The sequence below is a fragment of the Paramisgurnus dabryanus genome, chromosome 23, assembly GCF_030506205.2.
Source record: "Paramisgurnus dabryanus chromosome 23, PD_genome_1.1, whole genome shotgun sequence".
NCBI lineage: Eukaryota > Metazoa > Chordata > Actinopteri > Cypriniformes > Cobitidae > Paramisgurnus > Paramisgurnus dabryanus.
The window spans coordinates 15,699,435-15,720,703 of record NC_133359.1 but is presented as its reverse complement, the minus strand read 5'-3'; the positions used below and the strand labels follow the sequence as shown (position 1 = coordinate 15,720,703).

The following is a 21,269-nucleotide window of genomic DNA, read 5'->3' as shown; positions in this document are numbered from 1 at the left end:
AACTTCACATACGTACCAAAGATTTATTTTACATCTAAAAAAAAGTCCTGTGAAATGTCCCCTTTAAAGCTCTAAAATCTGATTGGATGAGCCACAAAATCAATGCTATATTAATAAATCAACCATTTGTTTATTAAATAAAAGAAAAAACCTTACAGTAAGCTAAAAAGTGTTAACATAATAACTTAATCAAAATGATGATAATGATGGAATCTATAAACAACACCAGTAATAAAAGTAGTTATTTAATAAACAGTGATGTCACATGTCGTCTTTTGTCATTAGATAACATCAGTCTGATGTAATCTGTTTATCTCATTGGCGGTAAAGTATTACAAAGCACTGATGTTTGTCAGGAGCAGACGCTGTTACCTGAGGAGCAGTTGTCAAAGTTCAGGTCTCCGAGTATGACGTCAAAAGCCACCTGATCTTCCAGACCCTTCTCCTCATCTGCAGACCCTGAGGTGGCTCTTCTGAACTCCGAGCCCCATTCCAGCAACATATCTAACTGCTCACAGCGCACAGACGAATCACCTGAGGGAGACATTAACACAAATGGTACTTACAGAGAACCGAACTCGAATAAAATGTACAGATTTAATTTTATTTCATAAAGAGCAAACTGATGGTATAGCGTAGCACACATCAGGTAGTTTAATATCCGTTAATGAAACGGCGTCGGGGCGAGGCGTCTACAGTTTATCATATTCTCAAGACTCATTCGGAGGTAGATGTGGAGAATTAATGACGATCTGTGACATTTTCCTCTCTGCCTGAGTCATATTTAATCTAGCTTTTAATCACATTTAATATCTAATTTGTTTCTTCAAGACAGCGTTGCATTGAAACAGAGAAAAAAGTACTACATGTATGCCTTTGGGTAGACGCTGTTATTCAAAGTAAATTACAAGGTACTCTATACTTTTAACCAGTATGTGTTCCCTGGTATCAAACCCATTATGTTCGTGATACTAATGCAGTACTGTGCAGGGATTTTAATATGACCTGTAACATTTCTCACTAAACTGTACAACACTCGATCGCCCGAATAAGGTTTATTTTGCTGCTTATTTAATATTTTCTCTTATTTCAAGTAATTTCGTTCAACTCTCAAATTTAAAAGGTCTCAACTATAAAGACTTATTTTTATATATATTTTTTTATATTTATATATATATTTGCCTTCTACTACTAAAATCCATTGATAGAAAAACATAAACGTTGGCATGAAAGGAAAGTATCAATACTGTAGTCTTATTTTCCCCGTCATGACGTATATTTTTCTGAAATTAGAAAAAAAATGAAGGGCGTGACTTGATTTTGTCCATTAAGAGCAGATTAGCTCATTTGAATTCGTTTTTTTGTCATTGATGATGTTTACATTGTTTCAAAATATTACTACAGTTAACAATAGTAAATACTATCTACTAAAGTTTTCATGTATGAATGTTTTACTCCCCACTCCCACCTTCTTACCTCTCAGATGGTCTTTATTTTAATAATCTTTCATTTGTAGGTTTTCTTTATTGTTTATAATATTACTCTCTGGTTTATTGAAAGGGCTGAACAGAAGACGATGTTCTTGTATTTTTAAAGGCATGCAGGTGTCAAGATCACATACCGCCACCTGGTGTCAGTGTGCATTTATAACTCTCATCTTTTGTTTTACATCATTTTACAATGTACTGATTAAAGACTTGTTTACCCTGTTTTTTTACTTAAATTTTCACTACATTCTAAAGCATATAATCATACTGTGTATTCCTTTTATATTGCATATTACAATTTATTTAATACCTAATTACATAAAAATGTTGTACTTTTACTTTCTTGAGTTTAAGTATGAAAGTACTTTTTACTTAAGTAAAAAAATTTACTTGATGTTTAATGTACTTAAATATTAAATATAAACTAAAAACTTCAAATTATGAAATGTAGTGGAGTAAAAATTATGATAATATGCTTTGGAATGTATGTTTTCCAAAGAAAAACACAAAAACAACTTTTATGTAGAAAGTAAAAATACTTAAGTAGTCTAGATTTGTTCATAGTTGGGGACAGGTACACTTAAAGGGGGCATGTACACCAAGGCGTTAAGGCCTGTGGCCGGTGTATGTTTTCAATTTTTCCAAACGAAGTGCCGCCCATTTTTTTTAAAACGCCAGCATCTGCCTCAGCATATTTTTTACTCCCAGCACCGAGCGCCAGAGTTAAAAAAATTCAACTTTGGGAAAACAACCAGCTCGTCAATAGCTGGGTACCCATTCCCACGATTGTATGCACATTTTGAAATATTGCATAAGAAACGAGTCATGGACATGCCAAATTTCATATAAAAAGAAAAACGATTTTGCAAGTGAGGTGGTTTTTTTACTTTTGTGATAAAGAGTAAATGCAAAAAATGGGAGATGGAATCACATTTGCCGAAAAAATTCTAACAGAGTGAACATTAAACCCATGTTACTGACTGTTCACACCACCACCGGCGAGAGCGTCAAAGTGTCTGGAATACATTCATTTTCTATGAGAGCCGGCGGCGAGCTCCATCGAGCAGTGGTGCGTCAAGTAAGTGTGACAACGAGCTCAACTTTATGGTAATGAGCTGCAACCAATCGGAAGGCGAAAACGTTCACCGGCAACCGATTGGAAGGTGGAAACCTCCGCTTGAGAGGCTTCCAGAGAATACATTCGAGTGTCCAATACACTTTATCTATAGCTTCATTTGTTCATTTTTGATGCTCTCGGCGGAGTGAACGCACAGTTAATAACTGTCTAGCTGTATCAGCTGTCGTGTCTTTACCATATATGGGGCTCGACATCGTCGCAATGCCCTAGCTGCGAGTGCCTGCATCAAAATTATGCATTCCTTCTTCTGTGCACAGCATTTAGTTTGACAATTACAAGCTCCGCTGCTAGTAAATATATAACTTGCCCAATCATAATTAAATGCAGTCCTGTCTTCATTTTCTAATGCCATGTTTTATATACTGTTGGTTACCAATACCACCATCCGTCATTCCCTCAAACAACATGATGGAAACGCACCCAATGTTACTTTTCAATCAACCATCCGATCACAGTGAGGAGGGGCAGGCCAAATACCAAACAACCAACCAGTGCATCGTACAACAACTGACAAACCAAACAGTAGTATCATAGCAACCAAAGAAGAAACGCTGGCAAGCACCAACAGTCAGCGTCCACCTGGCGCTTTCAGCCGTGTTTAAATGTTATACTTGTGTCTCATGGGCTATGAAATAACACATTGTATAAATATATACATGTGTGTGTCCATGGAATAACTAAAATCCGCCTCCACACTTGAACACACAAGATGTGACAGAAAAAAACAAGTGCTTGAGAATATCCAGAGACAGCACGGCCTTCTTCTGTTAACTAAACCACATGTCTGTGTCTGTCCAGCATCATCTACAACATAATCAGGTCTTCCTATCCTTCTGCACCGTTCCCCTATGTTTCATTTATGCTCCTGAAATAGTCCTCTCTCTATAATTAGACCGGGTAGCAGACACACAGAGGCGTAGGTGGATCCTAGAATAGCAAAAGTGTCTTCTTAAAAAATGAGCGCTGGAGACCGGGAGCTTTAAATAGGGCTGACGCCAGGAGCGGCGAGCGCCAGTCGCCATGGGAACGGAGACCCAGTGGGCGAGTGGGACACGTTGATTAATCTGAGCAGGGAAGAAGAGCGGAGAACAGAAGAGGGGTCAACATGCGGTGATGTTACAGGGCTCTGTATGTGAAGTGTCGATTTGAGTGAATGTGTGATAGAGTATGGAGCATTTCACATTTTAATTTCAATAGAAATTAAGGTAAGAACGAAAAGGATCTTTGGGGAACCAAAATAATTCTTCTATGGGATCACTGCAAAGAACCCTTTTTAGGACCTTTAAGAGTATAAGCATTGCTTAATGTCCTTGTGCATTGTGAGATATCTCTCTTTCTTTTTATTGCTTATGGAAATCCACTCGGATGTGTGCAACACGATGAGTAGATCCGGATGAGCTTGTCAGTATCACTCAACATCAAAAGCAAGAGTGCAGCGTCACAGCTTGGAGGTTTGCGTTTGTGTTTTTGCTGTATTTGTGAACCATATTGTTTCCACAACCATAGTAAAACCTTCAAAAACTAACATTGCGGTGATCTGCGCCTCACGGTTCACCCAAAACAACAAAATTATAACGCTTGCGTTTTTATCCAAAGCAACTTAAAATGCATTTAAAGTATACCCTATTAGCCAGGGCTTTGAACCAGATTTTTTTCCCAACTGGTTCGTTCCAAACAGAAACAGTATTTTAACGTTTCCGGTTTTTGGTTCAACCCTAAAATTGACGTTCCTGAACCGGTTAGAACAAAAAAATTAAGTTCCCGAACCGGTTAATAATGTTCCATGTCAGCTGTGGGACATACAAATAAGTAGGCTGATCATTAGGACATTAAACTTACATTTACATAAGTCTCTATCTTGTCATCGAACATTAAAAAGGCTACAATATGTAAGCGGCAAAACTGTAATTCTGACATGCCTCTATTTGTTGAGTGCACTTAAACACGCGTGCGCACACACAGACGGAGGACGAATTCCAAACGGCGCTTCAGGAAGAAGATGCAGCATAAACAGTCGCTCCACATAAAGTGAAAATTACGTTGTTTTTCAGTGCTTTAAATGTATTTTAATGGACTACAGTATGAGACACAGTATCGCAACTCTCTCTCTTAATGTTTATACATTAAAGCCGAAAGTATACTAGGGATGTCCGCTTATGTGGACCGTCCGCGTGCAGTCCGCGTACAACAGCGCATGTGCGTGAAAATATTTAGAAAGGACACTCCACTACAAACAATCAATAAAGAAAATATAAACAGCATTTGCACACACACTATCGTTTTTCTTCTTTACATTTTACTTCTTCCAAGAACAGAAAGCTGTGGAGCATGTTTGTTACCATAATTTTTAATTCCTGTTCTTTGTTGTCTTGTTGTTTGTTCTAAACTGTGTTTGCAATGGTGGATCAGTTACTTTTCTTCACCTATCCTAATGTTTTAATGTAAATGTCGGCAAATCAGTGCTGCCCTGACGGCCTGTTAGACTAATAATTTGAATAAGAAATAATTTTTATTGCGTATAGTGTCGAACGCGGCCATTCGCGTGTAGCCGCGGGGCGTATACTTGGAAAGTTGCGTGGACGCGCGCGAGCCGGACGCGGATAAAAGGTATACCCTGGCCTTAAGAGTTCTGATCTTTAAAGGGCATAGGGATAATCACGTTTGATTGGAGTTGGACCAGACACATTCAACCCCATGTGCGTCTGTGCGTACAGAAAATTGGTCACATTGGTTAAATTTTTTAAAATCACTTAAGAGTTAACATTTACAAGCCTTTGAAAAACGTGCAAATGATCAACTTTTTAAATTTGCGTATTAATCCGCGAATTGCATGTGAGCCGAACCGTGGGTCGTGATCTGCATGGATCACGGATCAACTTCGATCAGTTACCACTAATTAGTTTTGCAAAACAAACATCTTGAGATACTTGGTAGCCTACAATATTTACCTCTTATGATTAATTATGATTATGATTGAGCATAACAGACTCATGCTTAACTCTTTCACCGCCATTGACGAGATATCTTGTCAATTAAGAGAAAACGCTTCCCCGCCAATGACAAGATTTTCGGTCTTTCCGCAATACCGCTATTATCCACCAGGTTGCCCCCTCTGCAACTTTTTAAACCCGGAAGTATTGCCCTATGGCAAGCGGCAGCATGTCGGTGTCTGTTTTAAAGATCGCTCTGAATGGGAACTCTATGAAAAGATCGTCACAAAAATGGAATTATCTCTGCTTTTTGCTCAAAATGTGGTGTTTTTGCAGAAACCTACCCATATTCAAAAGCTGATTACAAAAGAACTACTGAAGGTAGGATGAAACGTTTTTTTTGTCTGAAAGCAGAGGGTCTGTTCTTTCATTTGGTATATTGTATGTTAATATATTTAAAGAAGAACATTTTCTGGAAGGCATTAAACTTTGGTGAAAATCATGAAAAACGCTGGCGCTGGCTGGCAACTTTAAAAAAAAAAAACGCTGGCGGTGAAAGAGTTAAGTTAGGCTACTTGCTGGTAGCAAGCTTCTCATTTCTCAGATGAGTCAACGATGACCGGAAGTGAACTTCACCAAGTATTGCATAGAAATCTTTCAAAGAACGAAAAAATAATGGTATTAACCGGTTATCATTATTTGAAATATAAACGATTCTGTTCCGGGAACATATATTTTTTTTTTGGTTTCGTTTCTGTTCCTTGCAAAACATCAAAAGTTTCTGGTTTTCGTTCTGTGAACCGGTTCATAAGCCTTAGCATATGTGTGTTCTCTGGGAATCAAACCCATGACTTTTGTGCTACTAACACAATATTTTACCAACTAAGCTTCATAACCTCTAAAGCTTGAAGTATGGTTAATTTTTTATGTGTATGGGTGACGCAATTTTCGTCATCAAAAAAGTGACCTTTACTGTAAGCACACGCCAGATTTTTGAATCCCCGCATACATTGTATGCGTAGGTCACGCATATGCGTACAGGAGAATGTAGTATGTAGCCCAGATGGGTTTCCTGACAATATTCAATCAATATTAAAGATATGAACAAAAATTAATTTGACACATGATTTTTGATAAGACAGGCACATTTATTTTGTTGGCAGCCAGCAATCATCCGTGTGTAGCCTATTTAAAACAATGACAAGAATTATGCTAACGTTAGCGGTTTTCATATTGTATGTGCTGAGGGGTAAGTTGTAACGCAGCGTTACAATTAATCCCGCTGGGTCAAAATATTTTCAGACCCACCAAAAAAGTTGCTAAGAGCTGCAGACATATTTCAAAACGATGCTATGTTTTAGTCAACAAGACACTGATTAATATGACATAGCATTGGATTTGGAATTTCATCAATAACTCTCTGGAAAAACATTATACATTTCCAATAATTGGCAGGAGATCGTCTTTTGGCAGCGTGAAAAAAATACCGGAAAAACTAAACGCTCAACCTTGTGCAACAATGTAAACAGGCCGTGTTACAACTAACCCCACGTTAGTTTTTGCCCCACGCACCCCTATATATTATATGTACTTTCTCAAAAACCTTTTTGTAGATTTATTATTAACCCAAAAAGGTACAGAATGCAGCTTTAAAATAAAATACAATGCTGGAGTTCTCTGGTAGGTTGCTAAGATAGGCTATGCTTGGTTGCCAGGGTGTTGTTTTCCTGTTTCTTAAGCACTATTCGGACGGGATTAGTTTTCCAAACTACGTTTGAGTTTCAACGTGTCCCCCAGGACGTCTGTGATTTTATGTACAGATTCGGACGGGATTAAAATTATGCAGACTATTGCAGAGATGGGAGTGTCTGTTTCATGCATTTGGGCATTGCAGTAGCATGTTATTGATACGCGTGTTTGTAATGTTTAATATTTTTCTTTAAATGTAAAATTATGACAGAACATGTAATTTATTCATTTAATTTTAACAAATCAAAATAAAATATACAAATCCTACTAAATTAACGTTAGTCTACGTGTTTTATATAACTGTCTGCTTATAATAAACCCAAAGAAATTAAGAAATAATGATTAATAACAATTTATTGTCTTTATTAATTAACATTACCATTCCGGAGTTGAACAACCTTGAATGGAGTTTCTTATAACGTTACTGATATTACAGTGGCCAGTCTTAACAGTGTTTGATATTCAGCTCGTCTTGATGTAATTATTTTATTTTGCCGAATGCGAAAAAACATTCATATCTGAATGAATGGGACTCAGGAAATACAATATATGCGCATTAGTAAGACCTTACGGCAGGTCACGTTGGCCAAAACACGTAATGGACCGGGTTTTCAAAAGATATTGCGGGCAAACACATGACATTTGCATTCGGACGGGATTAAATTTCTCAGAGGACCTCTGAGTTTGGCGAAAAACAGTAGGTAAATTGCTCTGGAATTCTTACGGAGGTCGTCAGAGAAAAACACAGACATGGCCGATTCGGACGGGATTAAAAACACAGAGGACCTCTGAGAAGCACGATTTTCTCAAAGGTCCCCCTGTAATACTAATCCCGTCCAAATAGGGCTTTAGATGGTTAGTACAGTTGCTGACTGGCCCAAACCACAAGTCTGATATTCAGGTCTATAATTATGGCTCAGGCTTCTGTTTTATGTAAATCTTTAGGGGTTTTAAATTTATTACCTGCCTGATCCAAAGAGTAAGGTAGATAATCATTTAGAAAAGCAAACGGCACTTAATGTTAAACATAAACATCTGTGCACCCTGAACACGTGTTGTATTTCCACGCGCATTTGTTATGGACACCCACCTTCAATAGCATGCAGATGAGTACATGCGATATATCCAACAACCCGTTGTTCCTGAGCAGAGCGTCCTACCTGCACCTGAAAGAGAGAAAAAGAGAACAGAGTGTTAGATGGAAATAAATAAAAACGTGACAATTGTACCGTATCAAAAGTTTAACTAAGATGCAGAATTATTTATGAAGTGCTGTCCACACTCCTAAATGCAGTTTCTCTCTCTCTCACAGTCAGCTCGCCTGTCTTCTGTCATAACATATTGAATTTCTTTTATCTGTCTGTGGGTTATCTAGGGACCGTGTTAAAAAGTTACGGTCACAACACGAACACCTCTGAGCTGTACAAAACACCTGCTCATATGGTCATATTATTCAGGAAAAGCTAACACAAAAGATGCTTCCTATTCGAGAGCTATAATAAAAATAATCTTGATTTTTGTTGTGTCTGAAATGTATTTAGCCTGACACAATCTTTCAACTTTGGTCTTTAAAGGGACACTCCAATTCTTTTGAAAATATGCACATTTTACAGCTCCCCTAGAGTTAAACATTTGATTTTTACCGTTTTGGAATTCATTCAGCTGATCTCCAGGTCTGTCGGTACTAGGGATGGGCATTCGATTAAGTTTTCTTTGTCGATCGTCGGGAGAATTAACGATTGACTATCGATTAATCATTAATATTTTTATAATTAAATTTGTTATTTAACTTTTATACTTAAAAAATGCAATGAATACAAATATACAGCGTGTTTTTCCTCGATGAGACCTTTATTACAAGATCAACTTGTGGCAGACAGTTAGACTATGTTTCAAACATATATGTGCGTACATGTGCGGTGCTCTAAAGCAGCGGAGCCTGCAGCTGCGAGCCAGCGTTCTTAAACAGAGACCTCATTATTTCCAAAATAAATAAAAAAAAACAGATTCATGTTTAACATTAAATTAAACAAAACACATAATACTTAGATCTGAAAGGTTTTGTCAAAATGTAACTCAAAATTATTCAAGCCAGAAGAAAGTGCAAGATATTAGCCATCCTAACATTCGGCTATAACAAATTAGGCTACTTAAAGCCTCGTGAAAAATAACTAACTTAAGTAACTGGCATAAAACTTCTGCACCAGTCTACTGATTTTTTTGAGAAATAAAAGCATGTTTTGGGGTCAGACGCGACCGCAACCCATGGTGACCGTCAGTCCAGCCGCCGCCGAAAACACCCGCTCCGAGAGTGACCGGGATGCACAGGTACCTCAGCGCTAACTTGGCTTATTCCGCATACAGAGTATGTGTGAAACAGCGTGCGTTTTGTGAGCCCCATTCACCATTGTTTAATTATACTAACATAGTCTTTTAGTTTTTATTTGTTGTAAAACAACAGTAGACACAAATTTACTATGGTCTCCAACTCCACAATATACCATAACCATGGTATTTGTTGTAAAATTGCGGAAATACAAATCGTTTTAATCTGCAAAAAAAAAAAACATTTTCACAATGATAAAATCATGGCTAATTTTCCTAAGGTAGTAATTACAAAATTATATATGTTTGAAAGACGGAGATGCGCACCTGTCAATCTATTACATAACAGAGCGAGGCCAGAGACAAACGTGCTCATAAACGGGAGCAGGGCCAGCGCCACGAGGGGGCGTGATGAATCCCGCCCCCTCAGATCACCATTAATGTTGAATGGGATTTTAATGATAAAATGCGCTATTTAAAAATCACGTTTGCCTTGTGTATTGTCTTCCTAAAGTGAATTTTAAAGTCTAATTATTTAACAAAACAAAAAAACAAGTGTGCATGTATTCTACCGTGACACACGCCCACTCATGTGTAGCCTATAGGCTTGTTCGAATTCATCAGGCGAAGACGTCAAAATGCCGCGAGAGCGAGACGAAACGACACTTAGTATGATTTCTCGAATCGTTCTCGCGGTACTTTGACGTCATGTGGTTGTTGGTTCTTGCAGCCGCACCTGAAGTTGAACAAGTTTGTGTTGACGGCTTGAGGCACGCCGACAATGAGCCCGCGTTCTGAGTCTCAGAGGGAAATCAAGATGTCGAAGTGGGAAATTATATAAAAATTTACAGACAGGAGTATGAGAGTGACCTGGGCCTGCCCTGTAGCAATGGATATATGGAAAATAGCATTGGAAGTTCTACAAACCGGACTCCGGATTGTCACACATCAATTAATGCCGTGGCGTGGATGAATTATCGGAGCATTTCAGGTGCAAAGATCCAAATGTTCGGCTGTCATTAAGTCAATACGGGCACCATGAACTTCAGCCAGACTGTACATAGTTTTGAAAAGTTCAGATGTTCATGTTCTTCAGCATCCTTGCAAGTCAACGTACAACCAACAGCCTATTATTGTTCTGCATTTAACGTTAAAGGTAAGCCTGTACTATCTCTCTCTCTCTCACACACACACCTGTTTATCAGGAGTAAATAGATAAAAAACAGACATTGTTAAATGTATAATTAACGAATTTGAATTAGCCTATCCTACAGCATAGCTGTATATGTAAACGAGTTATTGTCATTTTGCTATTGTGGTTCTCTAGCTGCTTAATCGCTAGCTTATGGTGCATTACTTGTGGCAGTTAAAATAACTACGTTATATGATCAAATTGAAAATGTTGATAAAATGTTGCGTTTGGACCGTTTTTGGGCTGAAAACCATCAACTCTATTTGCCAACACTGCCCCCCACCATTACGTAAAATTTATTTCTACCTCTGAGTCTGAACTTCAAATGAGTAGTGTTGTGCTAATATGTAACGTTAGGTATGCGTTTTTTGTTGTTGTTGTATTGTTTAGAGCTCTGTACGTTGCTCACTATAGCTGTAGTTTTTGTGGTTGTATTACAGAGATGTTTGTTTATAACACTTTAAAACTTAATGTACCAAACCTATGTATTTTCTAGCTGGGGGAATTATATGCATTCATGTGATCGCCCCCTCTGGTATTTTAGACGCCCCCTCATCAGCGCTCGGCTGGCGCCGGCACTGAACGGGAGTAATATGGAATAATGTGTGCATCTTTGAATAACTGTAAGTATACATTTCTTTTAAATATATTTTGTCATATAAAGTTTTGAGACATGGCCTAATAATGCTTTTTTCACTTTAATTGCTCATTTAGACTTATTGTGCGGGTAACAGCGTTTTTGACGCATTTACCTCAGAGATTATTTTAGCAATATTGCTTTTTTCCGGTAATAATAATACAATTTATATTTCAATCCTGTTTCATTGTCTGTTTATTCATTTCATTATGCTGTTATGTTAATGTGAGGATATTTATTTGCCATATGAAACGTGCCGTTATATGAATACTTTTGTATAATATTCAAATATATGCGGAATAATGTGGGCGTCTTTGAATTCATACAGTTGCTTATTTTTGTCATAAAGTTTTGAGAAATAATAATATTGTGAGGATTTATTTCCATATGAGACGCTTTTTGTCGTTGAATACTCTCGTTTATTATTTGGAAATCATATACATAGGAAATATATAATGTGGAAGGGTAGACTTACAAAATTACTCTGCTTATTTTTTTTATGATATATGTGGAGATAAATAAAGCATTGCAAAACTGCTGATTTGATCCATTCAGATCCTGACCACCAGGCTAGAGATTTTAAACATCCTTAATCCACATTTACTAGTCTGTCAAATAATATCTAACATATATTGTTTTGTGAAAAAAAATGATGCTTTGTTCTATTGTTTATGCGGAAAAGTGTTCACAGAAAGTGTCAATCACATGAACGTTTTATATGCAGAATAAGCGGTCAGCAGCGCACAGCAACGACAGATTCGCCGCACACATACGCAAACGCACTGCATACGCAGTATTTGTGAAACAGGAGTTAGATAAAAAAAAATGCATTCAATTAATTGATAACAAATTAACGTGATCGACGAAATTCTTAAAAATCAATTATCGATCGTCGATTAATTATGCCCATCCCTAGTCGGTACCAGTTTTAGCATAGCTTAGCACAATCCATTGAATCTGATTAGACCATTAGCATCACGCTAAAAAATAACCAAAGAGTTTTGATATTTTTCATATTAAAAACTTGACTCTTCTGTAGTTACATCGTGTACTAAGACCGACGGAAAATTAAAAGTTACGATTTTCTAAGCCGATATGACTAGGAACTATACTCTCATTCTGGCATATAATCATGATATTACGCAGTGCCTGAAAGCAGTTCCCTTGGTAACTTCCAATAGCAGGGGACTATTTCCGGGCACTGCGTAATATCATTGCGCCTCCTGCAACCATGGTACTTGATTATTATTACGCCAGAATGAGAGTATAGTTCCTAGCCATATCTGACTAAAAAATCTCAAATTTTAATTTTACATCGGTCTTAGTACACAATGTAACTACAGAAGGGTCAAGTTTTAAATAGGAAAAATATCGAAACTCTTTTGGTTATTTTTTAGCGTGATGCTAATGGTCTAATCAGATTCAATGGATTATGCTAAGCTATGCTAAAAGTGGTACCTTCTGAATGGATTCAAAAATTTTAAAAATCAAATGATTAACTCTATGGGAGCTGGAAAATGAGCATATTTTTTTTTAAAGTGGAGTGTCCCTTTAATTACACAATTTTTGATTTTGTAACCCTTATAATTTTTAAGAAATGTACGATCTCAGCAATATTTGGCAAAAAAAATTATTCTGTCTGCGAAAATCAGGTTAAAGTCTAAATTAAAGTGAAAGTTAAAATCTAATTTTGACTATCCAAATACAGTACCCTTTATCTCAAATAACCTTTGAAGTATTTCAGAATATTTTAAATAATACTAACTGCTAATAATGCATTTCTACAATGCATCTGATAACTTTCTTTTATAAGATGCTGCAATCACTGACATACTCGCTCCCTCTTCTGCAGACTTTGTGTATTATTTTTCATCCAGAAGGTTCATTCGTTGAACATAAATCATTCAATGACATACACCAGCTCATTCCAAACAAGGACTCCTATTAAAAATGCTGAGAGCTACAGTTTACCGAACAAATTTTTATACTTTCTTCCAAAAACGACAGCCTCAAAAGTTTGTCTCCACAAACTGCAAGATCTACATTTCAGCGACGTGCAATAAAAAATGTCATTGTTTTTCCACAGGTGATTTGTTGATTTAATCACGTTAATGAGAGTCTGCCCTTGGTCCTTGCGGTGAGCTCATAGTCTTGGACCAAGAGGGCTAAAACGGTTTCTTTGCTTTCTCTTGCTTGTTTTCTTCACCTCGTCTCCATCTCTTTCTGCCCTGCCTTTCTGCGTGTATGAATATTTCAAGCGTTTATCCATGCTTCACTAAGTGTGTTTTGTGTTGACGGACCAGTTGAGACCGAGAGCTCAGGGGGGCAAAATTGTTTTGCGAGTCTTCTGCATGTGCATGTATGTTACCGGGAACCTGAGGTGAAAGTGCACGTGCATAGTTTGTGGGTGGGTGTGCATACATGCAAATAAAGTAAGGAATGGCTTGTTAATTAGACTTTGCATGCCACTTAAAGATCTCCAAAAGGTTAAAAGATTATTTGCATCCTTGGCTCTGCTCACTATACGTTTAGCAAACACACCCACAGAGAGAGATAGACGGAGGTTGGCTGTCTAATAAACTTCCTCTCATTCGTCTAATCCACTTCCAGCTTGATGCTGAGCTGATATCACAGAAAGCAAAGACGTGACTAAAGCTGGACTTCTTGTGCTTTATACTAACAAAGCTTTTAAAGAGAGCTGAGCACAGCAGTTGCAACGGTTCATGGCCTTTTTATCGCTGAAAGACGACAATGATTGATGTACTGTCGAGAAGGTTTCTTCTTCACTTGCTTTTTTGCATCTTATCTTCTAGATGTAAATGACCTATTTGATGTTTAATTTATGAGGAGCTCATATGCAAAAGCTGGTAAATGCCATCCTTAGTCAAAAATGAGATAATGATAATAACTGAATGCCCTCGGCACGTATTACATGAAGTTTATTTAACTAGGTTCGGGAGCATGGTCATGTAATCCAACCATTCAGCGCAAAGAGGTACCTATAAATAGCTCTCTGTCACCTCTGCCCCATGACAGTTTTTGCAGCATCCCTCCTCCACCATCACCTCATTCTCTGCTAGGTTCATTATTCCCAGTTAACTCTTTTTAATTTTCATTTTAAACTCTGTGTATGTTTTGATCATTGTTCTGAATCTGAACAAATTTTTTTTTAAAGTACCCATATTTAATAGCTTATAAGCAGAGAAAACTTTTTTTCACGTTTTGTTTGTTTGTTTGTTTAAAAGCAGAGGGTCTGTTCTTTCAGCTGATATATTTGTATGTTAATATATTTTTAAGAAAAGATTTTCCTGGAAGGCATTTTGTTAAACTTTTGTGAAAATCACATAAAAAATGGCTGACGGGGAATGAGTTAAAGAGGGGGGAGTACTGGGATAGATGGGGGGGCTAATATTCCGAGCTTGGAGCCCTCCCCTCGGACAGCATGCCAAAAATATCCTTTATCTCATTCCCAATCAATTACATTCGAACTCGTGAAATGTTCATCAAATACCTTCACTTCAAATCTGCTTAATCTCAGCCTTAGGCCATTCAAAAATAATGCTTTGTTGGGAGAACCTGCTAAACGCCACGTCAATTTTGTTCATAAAAGTCCTCTGAGTGCACAAAATATGAATAAGACTAAAAATGGCATGCAAAACAACCATGGATCACATTCACTTTGGTCCCTAGTGAGTACTTGGACCTGGATACAATCCAAATGTGGCAGTCACATAGATCACAGCGCCCCCTATTGTGTGGTTTATTTTCTTTATTTTACATTCAGACTTTCATTATTTGCAATGTTTTAAGTTGCATCTTTAGCCTGGATTTGGATAAATTTGAGTTTATATTGAAATGTTCATAATGTTGACTTTTGCAAAATGTGCAAATCTGAGCTCAGTTTGTGTCAAATCTTCAGTAATATTGACTTTTGATTGGAGATTTGGCGAAACTGAGCTTTGTGAAATTGTTGAGATCTCTTCTAAAACTCTAATGAAGACATGTATAAGATTTCTGGGTATTTTTTCTTAGGAAAAAATATCTAAAACACAGGAGTCTTCTAATATTTTCCATTTACTCTCCATTGGATCTCATTGATTTCTAGGAGGAATAATAAAGAGTAATTTATAATAATGAGATTATAAAGATCTTTAGATTTTTCTTTCTTATGGGATCATATTGGGCCAATAAGATGTGCACATATAGAAAGCAAAATAGACAGATTTGGTGTAAGCATTTTACTGCATGTCGCTTTGTTACATCACATCTACTAAGAACATATAAGTAAAAAACATGGGTGTACTGTGACAGTTCATGCTAGCAGACACATCAACAATTGTTCCTATACATCCAGCAAGTATGGAAGTGCCGGCAATTATGCCAACCATCTTGTGTTTCACCCTTGATGTTAAGAGCAGAGGGTTCTTGAATAATAAGCTGGGTCAATATGCAGGCTGAAAGGCTTCAATTAGATGGCCACTTGATCCTATGGGAAGCATTTTTAATTAATCTCCACTCCATACACATTCCAACCCTATTCCTGCCTCCCTTCATTCATTTTCCAGCACTCCCTCCTAAATTACTTCACACAGGTTTATCTGTCTTTATTTATCGGAAGTTGCTCAAGGATTTATTACCCATAATGCACTGCTGGTGACAACAACGGTGGCCGTAAAAGAGTATAAGTAAAAATATATTAGTACTGTAAGCATTTTTTATTCAGTGTATGTTTTCTAGTAACAAACTCTCTATCTCTCTTATATTTGGCTTGGAAAATGTTTAGATTAATCTGATTTCCTTGATTACTTCAAGTACCACAATGGAAATGTTATGGGTTTTTTTTACTTTATTGTGTTATCCTTGACAAATGTGTTTATTTCACTTTTTGTCCAATAAAATAAAGAAAAATGCATGTTAATGAATTTGATTTTTTGGCCAGTTTATGTGAATTATCCTATTTTATATATATTTATATATATTCTGACTTTTTAAAGTCTTTTTTATTACTAGTGAAATAGTGAAATAAGTGTTTCTTAAAGGGGACATTTTACAATACTTTAAGATGTCAAATAAATCTTTGGTGTACTCAGAGTACGTATGTAAAGTTCTAGCTCAAAATCTCATATAGATAATTTATTGTAGCATGTTAAAATTGCCACTTTGTAGGTGTGAGCAAAAATGTGCCGTTTTGGGTTTGCCCTTTCAAAATGCAAATGAGTTGAACCCTGCACTAAATGGCAGTGCCGTGGTTGGATAGTGCAGATTAGGGGCGGTATTATCTCTTTCTGACATCACAAGGGGAGCAAAATTCGACATATTTTTTCACATGCTTGCAGAGAATGCTTTACCAAAACTAAATTACTGGTTTGATTTTTTTCACATTTTCTAGGTTGATACAAGCACTGGGGACCCATTTATAGCACTTAAACATTAAAAAAATCTGATTCTCATGATATGTCCCCTTTAATGTTTAAAAGTTTTTTTCTAGAAAAGTTTTTGCCTTGACATAATTTCCACTGAAACAGGAAGTTAGGGTGGAACATTTTTTTTCCACCTCCAGCATTTACCCTGTGTCCCAATTTGCATACTATCCATCCTAAATAGTATTTAAAACTAGAAAAAGTATGTCCCAAATTGTAATATGTTAAAATAAGTATACGGTTTCCGGATGGTCTACTGTTTAGGTTAAAATTCAAAGTTCAGATCCATCAAAATGCTGATATTACCCACAGCTCACCACGAGAGGGTGGAGTTTAGTTGTGCTACAAAGAATTAAGAAATTTAAAAAAATGTGTCAATGAATTATTAAATTAAACCACAGAATAAACATTACATGACAAATAATAAAAACTAATTCTTAAATGCTAAGATAAGTTGTATTTTGATATTTCTGTATTTTAAGGATCAGTAGCTGCGTTTACATGGAAAATTGTAAACGGTTTACATGTTCAATCTGAATAAAAATGCTCCATGTAAACACCTCAATCAAAATATAAAGAGCCAAGCCAATTAAAAATCTAATTGTCTTGAGAGGGGTGGTTTATACCTTTTGTAATCCGCTTAAAAGGACATGTAAACACTTGATCGAATTGATAACTGAAACTGGGCAATCTGCGCATGTGCAATCTTCTTCTTCTTCTTTTCTTATTGAATAGTGACTGGACTGGATTTTTTTCTACTGGACTGGAGTGTGGAGCATATTCACACATGCAATGACGTAGAATTGGCGTAAGGACGTGTGACACAAAGAACGCAGGTTTGTTTTGTTGAAGGAAATCACATGTAGTGACTGTCTTGTCATCTTGTTATCTTAAAATGTTCCTAATCTCCTTCCAATCTTCTGTAAAGTGATACGAGATGACGTTGTCCGGTCAGTCCATGGTTTATACTCTGATCCACAAAGGCGTGTGTTTGGACTCGCTCTTGCGGAAACACGTACAAAGCTTCGTGGGCTCGTTGTTTATTAATTATGACCTTAAATAGATGCACAGCGATTTTAGGAGAATAATTTGTATGCGTATCTTAATACAACGCGAAACTATTTGTGCAATGTGCACATCATGATATTACGCAGCGCACAAAATAGTCCCCTTGGTAACTTTCAATACCTGGGGACGTAATATCATATCATGGTACGGCAGCAAAGTCCTTGATTATGACGCCAGTTTGAGAGAACAGTTCCTAGCCATATCGGTCTAGAAAATCACAACTTTTATTTTCTGTCGGTCTTAGTACACGATGTAACTACAGAAGAGTCAAGTTTTAAATGGGAAAAATATCGAAACTCCTTGGTCATTTTTGAGCATGATGCTAATGGTCTAATCAGATTCAATGGATTATGCTAAGCTATGCTAAAAGTGGTACCACCAGACGCAGAGATCGACTGAATGGATTCCAAACGATAAAACTCAAATGTTTAACTCTAGAGGAGCTGGAAAATGAACTTATTTATAAAAAAAGTGGATTGTCCTTTTAAGGCTAACATAGTCTTACTAAAAGCTAACAAACTTCACTTTTGATTTAATGGGGACTTTAACATCTGATACTTAAAATCTTTAATGTTGTAAACCGCTTGTTTAAGTAGATTGTATTGTAAATAACTACATTTTCAATAATAAGTATGTTGTTTATTCGTTGAGCCACACAGAAACAGAGAGAGAAATGCAGACTCCCACATTCCTATCTGACAGTGTTAATTAAATTCCAAGACTTGAAGTGTAAGCTTTCTAGCTAATCATTGTCAGTTTTGCTTCAATTGCTAGACCCTCGTGGGGTTTTCAGAGCAGTACTTTCCTGTAACAAACCGTAACTGTGCAGTTCAAATTACCTCCTGCAGAAAGTTCTGACTTCATTCTTGCGTTTGCAACTTTCAGGCCTGGATCAACGACTAAGTGTATAAGACTACAACTGAACCAATAAGAGCGCAGAAGCTTTGAGATGTATCCAATGGGAGCCAATAACTTGTGTCAAAGCAGCCTGAATAGACTGACTGTCAATTCAAGTAAGAATGTCTTTTGTAAGCACTTGTACCGGCCAAAGGCATTAACTTGTCTCTTTGTGTAAATCGTTTAATATTTAACAAGCCCCTTATGCACCCACAGAGTTAGTATTTAGCTTTGTTTGACATACAATGATGACTGGCCTCTTACCCTTTTAAAGGGAAACGGGATCAGGTCTGGAACGTAACCAGAATCAGCTACTGTACTGAGAGAGTAATGCTATCTGAATCCTGAAAGTCTAATCGCATTGTAACTAGCGCTTAATACAAGTACAGTACACTTTAACTTCACTTACTTTAGTATTTTTGGCTTGTTTTATACACGTAATATGACTGAACTGAAGCAACAGGATGTGTTAAAAATAAATAAATCTAACAAAATTTGCCAACAAAGTAAACAACATTAATATTATATTTTATAGAAAAGTATGTTTTTCCTAACCTACTGCCAAATAGTTTTCTTTCCCAAGATTTGCACATACACTAAAAGTTGCTGGGTTATTTTCAACTTGGGTCAAAAAGAGACAAACCCAGAAACTGTTTATATTTGACCCAACACTGGGTTAAAACAACCCAGCATAGGTTAAATTATAACCCACCAGGTTAGGATCTTCCCTTTTTGACCCAAAGCTGGATTGAACATACAAGAAAAAGTACAAAGTGCTGTACTTTATGTGCCACAGTAATCTAAGTAAACGCCCAGACTTTTATCATTGTACTTTAATACCACCTTGATTCAAAATCTATAAAGTAATGCATACCTGCACTGCTTTATGTCACAATGTAGCATAATCTTTGGCTGATACTGAAAATGCCAGACTGTAAGAAATATTGTTTGAGAGTAAACTTGCAATATGTCTTCAGCAAAAGTGCACAGCCCCATTAGGACCGTATATAATCTAACATACTTTGTCACTGTATATCGACCAAGCTTCAACGGTGAGTGGAGGGTGTGTGTTTCTGAAGGCATGATAGATGAGCGTTTCAAACAAGCCCTTTGGGCTACAAAGGACTAGTTGTAAATTATTCAGACTGTTTGGGTTCACTCTAACCATCAGTCCAACTTAGACTACAGGGAACATGTGTGATGAAACCTTTAAAAACATGCACCAACTTCTAATTTCGGTATTAGTGAAATGTATTGTTTTAAAAATGAATAAACAAGGCTAATTGATAATCAATCAAAATTGTTTAGACACTTTCTTTTTCCATTGCAGGTCTATAAATAGAACGGACTAATTCCAAAATGTTATATTTTAGAGCTTCTCAAATCCACTCCTGTAGTGCCACCAATGACCTTTGTCAAATTTATCTGGATTAATGTAGACAAGGCTTTAAAAAGTCCTGCTCTAAATAATGAATGCAAGGATATTTAAATATAATATGTAAAATTTTAATATGTGAAGTCTTAACAAAGCTACACAGTACCCAGCATGCAATAGCCATCGTTTCACCATTTAGGTTAATTATATCTAGTGCTGGGCAAAGATTAATCACGATTAATCATGATTAATCGCATACAAAATAAAAGTAAATTTTATATATTCGGTTTATATACTATTTAAATAAATATATATTCACATGTAAATGTTTCTTAAATACATACATGAATGTGTGTGTGTGTGTGTATTTATATATACATAATAATTACACACAGAACACACTTGTATATTATGTTACAATTCACTTTTATTTTGTATGCGATTAATCACGATTAAAGGGATCGTTCACTTTAAAATGAAAAGTCTGTCATCGTTTTCTCGTCCTCATGTTGTTCTAAACCTGTATTAATTTCTTTTTTCTGATGAACACAAAAGAAGATATTTTGAGAAATTATGGTAAACACACAGCAGTAAGTGACCACCGACTTCCATAGTAGGAATAAAAAAATATGAAGGAATTTAATAGGCATTGTCAACTGTGTGCTTACCATCATTTATCAAAACATTTTCTTAGTTATTTATCACAATACTTCCAAAATATTTTTTTCCTACTATGGAAGTCGATGGTCACTATCTGCTGTGTGTTTACCATCATTTTTCAAAATATCTTCTTTTGTGTTCATCAGAAAAAAGAAATTCATACAGGTTTAGAACAACATGATGATTAGTAAATTATGACAGAATTTTCATTTTAAAGTGAACTATCCCTTTAATGTTTGCCCAGCACTACTATATACCTGATATAGTCCGGCTTTGAGTAACCCACTAGGAGACAAAATATCCTTGAATGTCGTTTTAGCAAAAATAATGTTCCATTTTCCATCATGTTTGCAAAGTCAACAGTGGTTTTACAAGGTGTTTGGTTTCAGTT

At 36.5% G+C, this 21,269-nt stretch overlaps 1 protein-coding gene across 2 annotated transcripts in view; it reads right to left on the bottom strand.

Annotated features, from left to right (window-relative positions):
• The window catches only part of smpd3 (sphingomyelin phosphodiesterase 3), a 57,660-nt gene that overhangs the window by 9,414 nt on the left and 26,977 nt on the right, over positions 1 to 21,269 (bottom strand). For both annotated transcript variants that reach the window (XM_065291611.2, XM_065291612.2), the window contains exons 3-4: positions 8,395 to 8,470; positions 373 to 534 (exon numbers count right to left, since the gene is read on the bottom strand). In XM_065291611.2, the coding sequence (XP_065147683.1) occupies positions 373 to 534; positions 8,395 to 8,470 (238 nt within the window). The remainder of the gene's footprint in view (positions 1 to 372; positions 535 to 8,394; positions 8,471 to 21,269) is intronic.